Here is a 2,500-nt window from a genome sequence, read left to right on the forward strand (position 1 = left end):
GCGCTATAATTGCCATGCAAAATTGTATAAAGGACATACGCTTATGGATGGAACACGGCAAACTCCTTCTCAATTATGAAAAAAAGGAATTTCTTATTATAGGAACCCGACAACAGTAAGCTAAAGTTAATATTTCTTCGATTACCGTGGGCAACTCTGATGTAATGAGATCGTCATTTTTGAAGAATCTCCGTGTTTTTATTGATGAAAAGCTGTCGATGAACTCACACATAAACAAAGTTTGTAATACATCATTCTATTATTTTCATAACATTAAGCGAATAAGAAAACATTTATCGCGTAACTCCACGGAGACCTTAATTCATGCGTTTGTGTCAAGCCGATTAGATTACTGCAACAGCTTACTCTATGGACTGCCACAGGTACAAATTGATAAGATACAAAGAGTTCAGAATGCAGCTGCAAGACTAATTAGTCTCAAGAAACCGAAGTTCAGCCATATCACACCAGCCTTATATCAGCTTCACTGGCTTCCAATTAAGTACGCATTGAATTCAAAATTCTTCTCTTTACCTTTAAAGCTATTCACGGCATGGCACCTGATTACATCTGTAAATTGATCAGTCGAAAATCATCAACTAGATATTCGCTCAGACCCAGCCAAAGAATTATAAGAAAGAGCATTTTGTTATGCAGCCCCGAAGCTCTGGAACAATCTGTCCTGTAAAATGTCTAGCCTTGACATTATTATTATTATTATTATTATTATTATTATTATTATTATTGTACGCACTCGCCTAAGCTTCAATTACCACTAGTTATTATTATACCATGGTGTTGTCATTCTCTATGCTCAATCTGCAGTCTGTATAAATTTTTACATCCTATTCCCTGTCATATTTTTCGCTCAGCAGAGTGACAGTTGTTCGAAACATGGTTAGCGCTTACTTGGGTTAAGCACCATGACAACCTATAGACTTAATAGATCTCAACTAAGAGTTAGCGCCCAACGTACTCTGAGAATCTCGACCATGCGGAATAAAACGTTTTAAGGTAGCAGCAATATCGTGTACAATTACGACAAGCGCTAATTTCTCTTCCGGGGCATTTTCCGCCGAGTTTTTCCTGCCTTACTGTTGGCAAAGAATTCCCTGGGAATGATATTGTGAACACAATTGACGAGCTTTAACTGGGTCCACAGGGGTGGGCCATAGACTGGTTCCATGGAGGGGTCCAAGGACCAGGTCCACAGGGGTAATACATGTACCTGGGGTCTATGTTTTGAATACGTCCTTGTTATCAATGTTCTTTTGTTCCAGTGGGTGGCATATTATAAAAAGGTAGCAGCGAAGTCACTCCTGGTGATTTAGTCTGGAATACCAAAATGTCTTATCTTTCTTTGTCAAGAGACCCAATCAATGGCTGCAGAAAATAGCACAGTTTTCGTGGGTTGACATTTGAGGTTAGTACTACTTGTAAGATATCAATAGAGCGTTTTCACTTACGTGACTAGAAGGTATGTTAATTTGATGAAACAAAAGAAACTATTTGCACAAAAATAGAATTCGATTCCCCGCAATATGGCCGCCCCTTCTTTGTTTTGGAACACCAATATGGCCGCCGTGACGTCACGTGAAAACCTCAATAGTAATTATTATTAGTCCTTAAAAACCATGGTATTATCAATTCTGGCCAAACCTGAGATCTGGGAAGAGAAAATTGTGAATAGAATAAAAAAATAGGTGCATAAAAACACAAACAAAATGGCTCCTTACTCTGGGTGGTAACGCAGCCAATAAACTTTATTACATTTGGCAGGGGGCTGTCAGCAAGAGTTTTTCCTAATCCAATTTCTCTCATCAGCGCCTTTCGCCCATCCTCCCCTGAAGTTGCTGCAATCATAAATTAGATCAACATACAATAAAAAAGGAAGTTCCCTAGATAGGTACACCTTAATATGTAGCTGATCGGTTGATGTGTAATGTCGCGGTTGTATTGAAGCAAGCATGGAACAAAGGCTAATGCATGAGAATAATTGCAGCATCAAATTCTTTTCCTCATGCACATGTCTCCCCGAGAAGCTTGATTTAGTGCAGACTTAGGAACACTGCCCTTGCTGCGTTTCAACAAACTAACATTAGCTTTGTCTGCTAATTTTTTGTTGCGTTCATCACCTATCACACTTCTGAGAAAAAAAGTGTATAAATAGACATATTTTTATCAAAAATATTTCCCTTACAGGAAATAAGGGAACTCGTCCTATTTCGGTCACAGTTCATTCTAGTGTCCATCCATTCCCCTCGATGTATAAATGCTCAAGCTTTGTGTACTGAGGAAAAACTACTTTAGGTGTCAAAAATGTTCACTTCTAGGGCATTACTAAACCACGAAACAGCGAAACGAAACACCATGTATGACCCAACCATACGTTGAGTACTAATCGACAGAAGCTGGATTTGAGAGTAAATATCGTTTAAGGCGTAATTGGGCCTAACACGAGTTTGCTCCTAATCTAATCTCATCTTAATGTGAATCCTAA

The 2,500-nt window shown here is 38.7% G+C and overlaps 1 protein-coding gene across 1 annotated transcript in view; it reads right to left on the reverse strand.

Moving 5' to 3' along the window:
* Positions 1-2,500, reverse strand: part of LOC138057001 (tyrosine kinase receptor Cad96Ca-like) — a 30,686-nt gene that overhangs the window by 22,679 nt on the left and 5,507 nt on the right. Inside the window, exon 2 of the mRNA XM_068903009.1 lies at positions 1,737-1,853. Within this exon, the coding sequence (XP_068759110.1) occupies positions 1,737-1,853 (117 nt within the window). The remainder of the gene's footprint in view (positions 1-1,736; positions 1,854-2,500) is intronic.

Source organism: Montipora capricornis, chromosome 7 (assembly GCF_036669925.1).
Source record: "Montipora capricornis isolate CH-2021 chromosome 7, ASM3666992v2, whole genome shotgun sequence".
NCBI classification, from domain to species: domain Eukaryota; kingdom Metazoa; phylum Cnidaria; class Anthozoa; order Scleractinia; family Acroporidae; genus Montipora; species Montipora capricornis.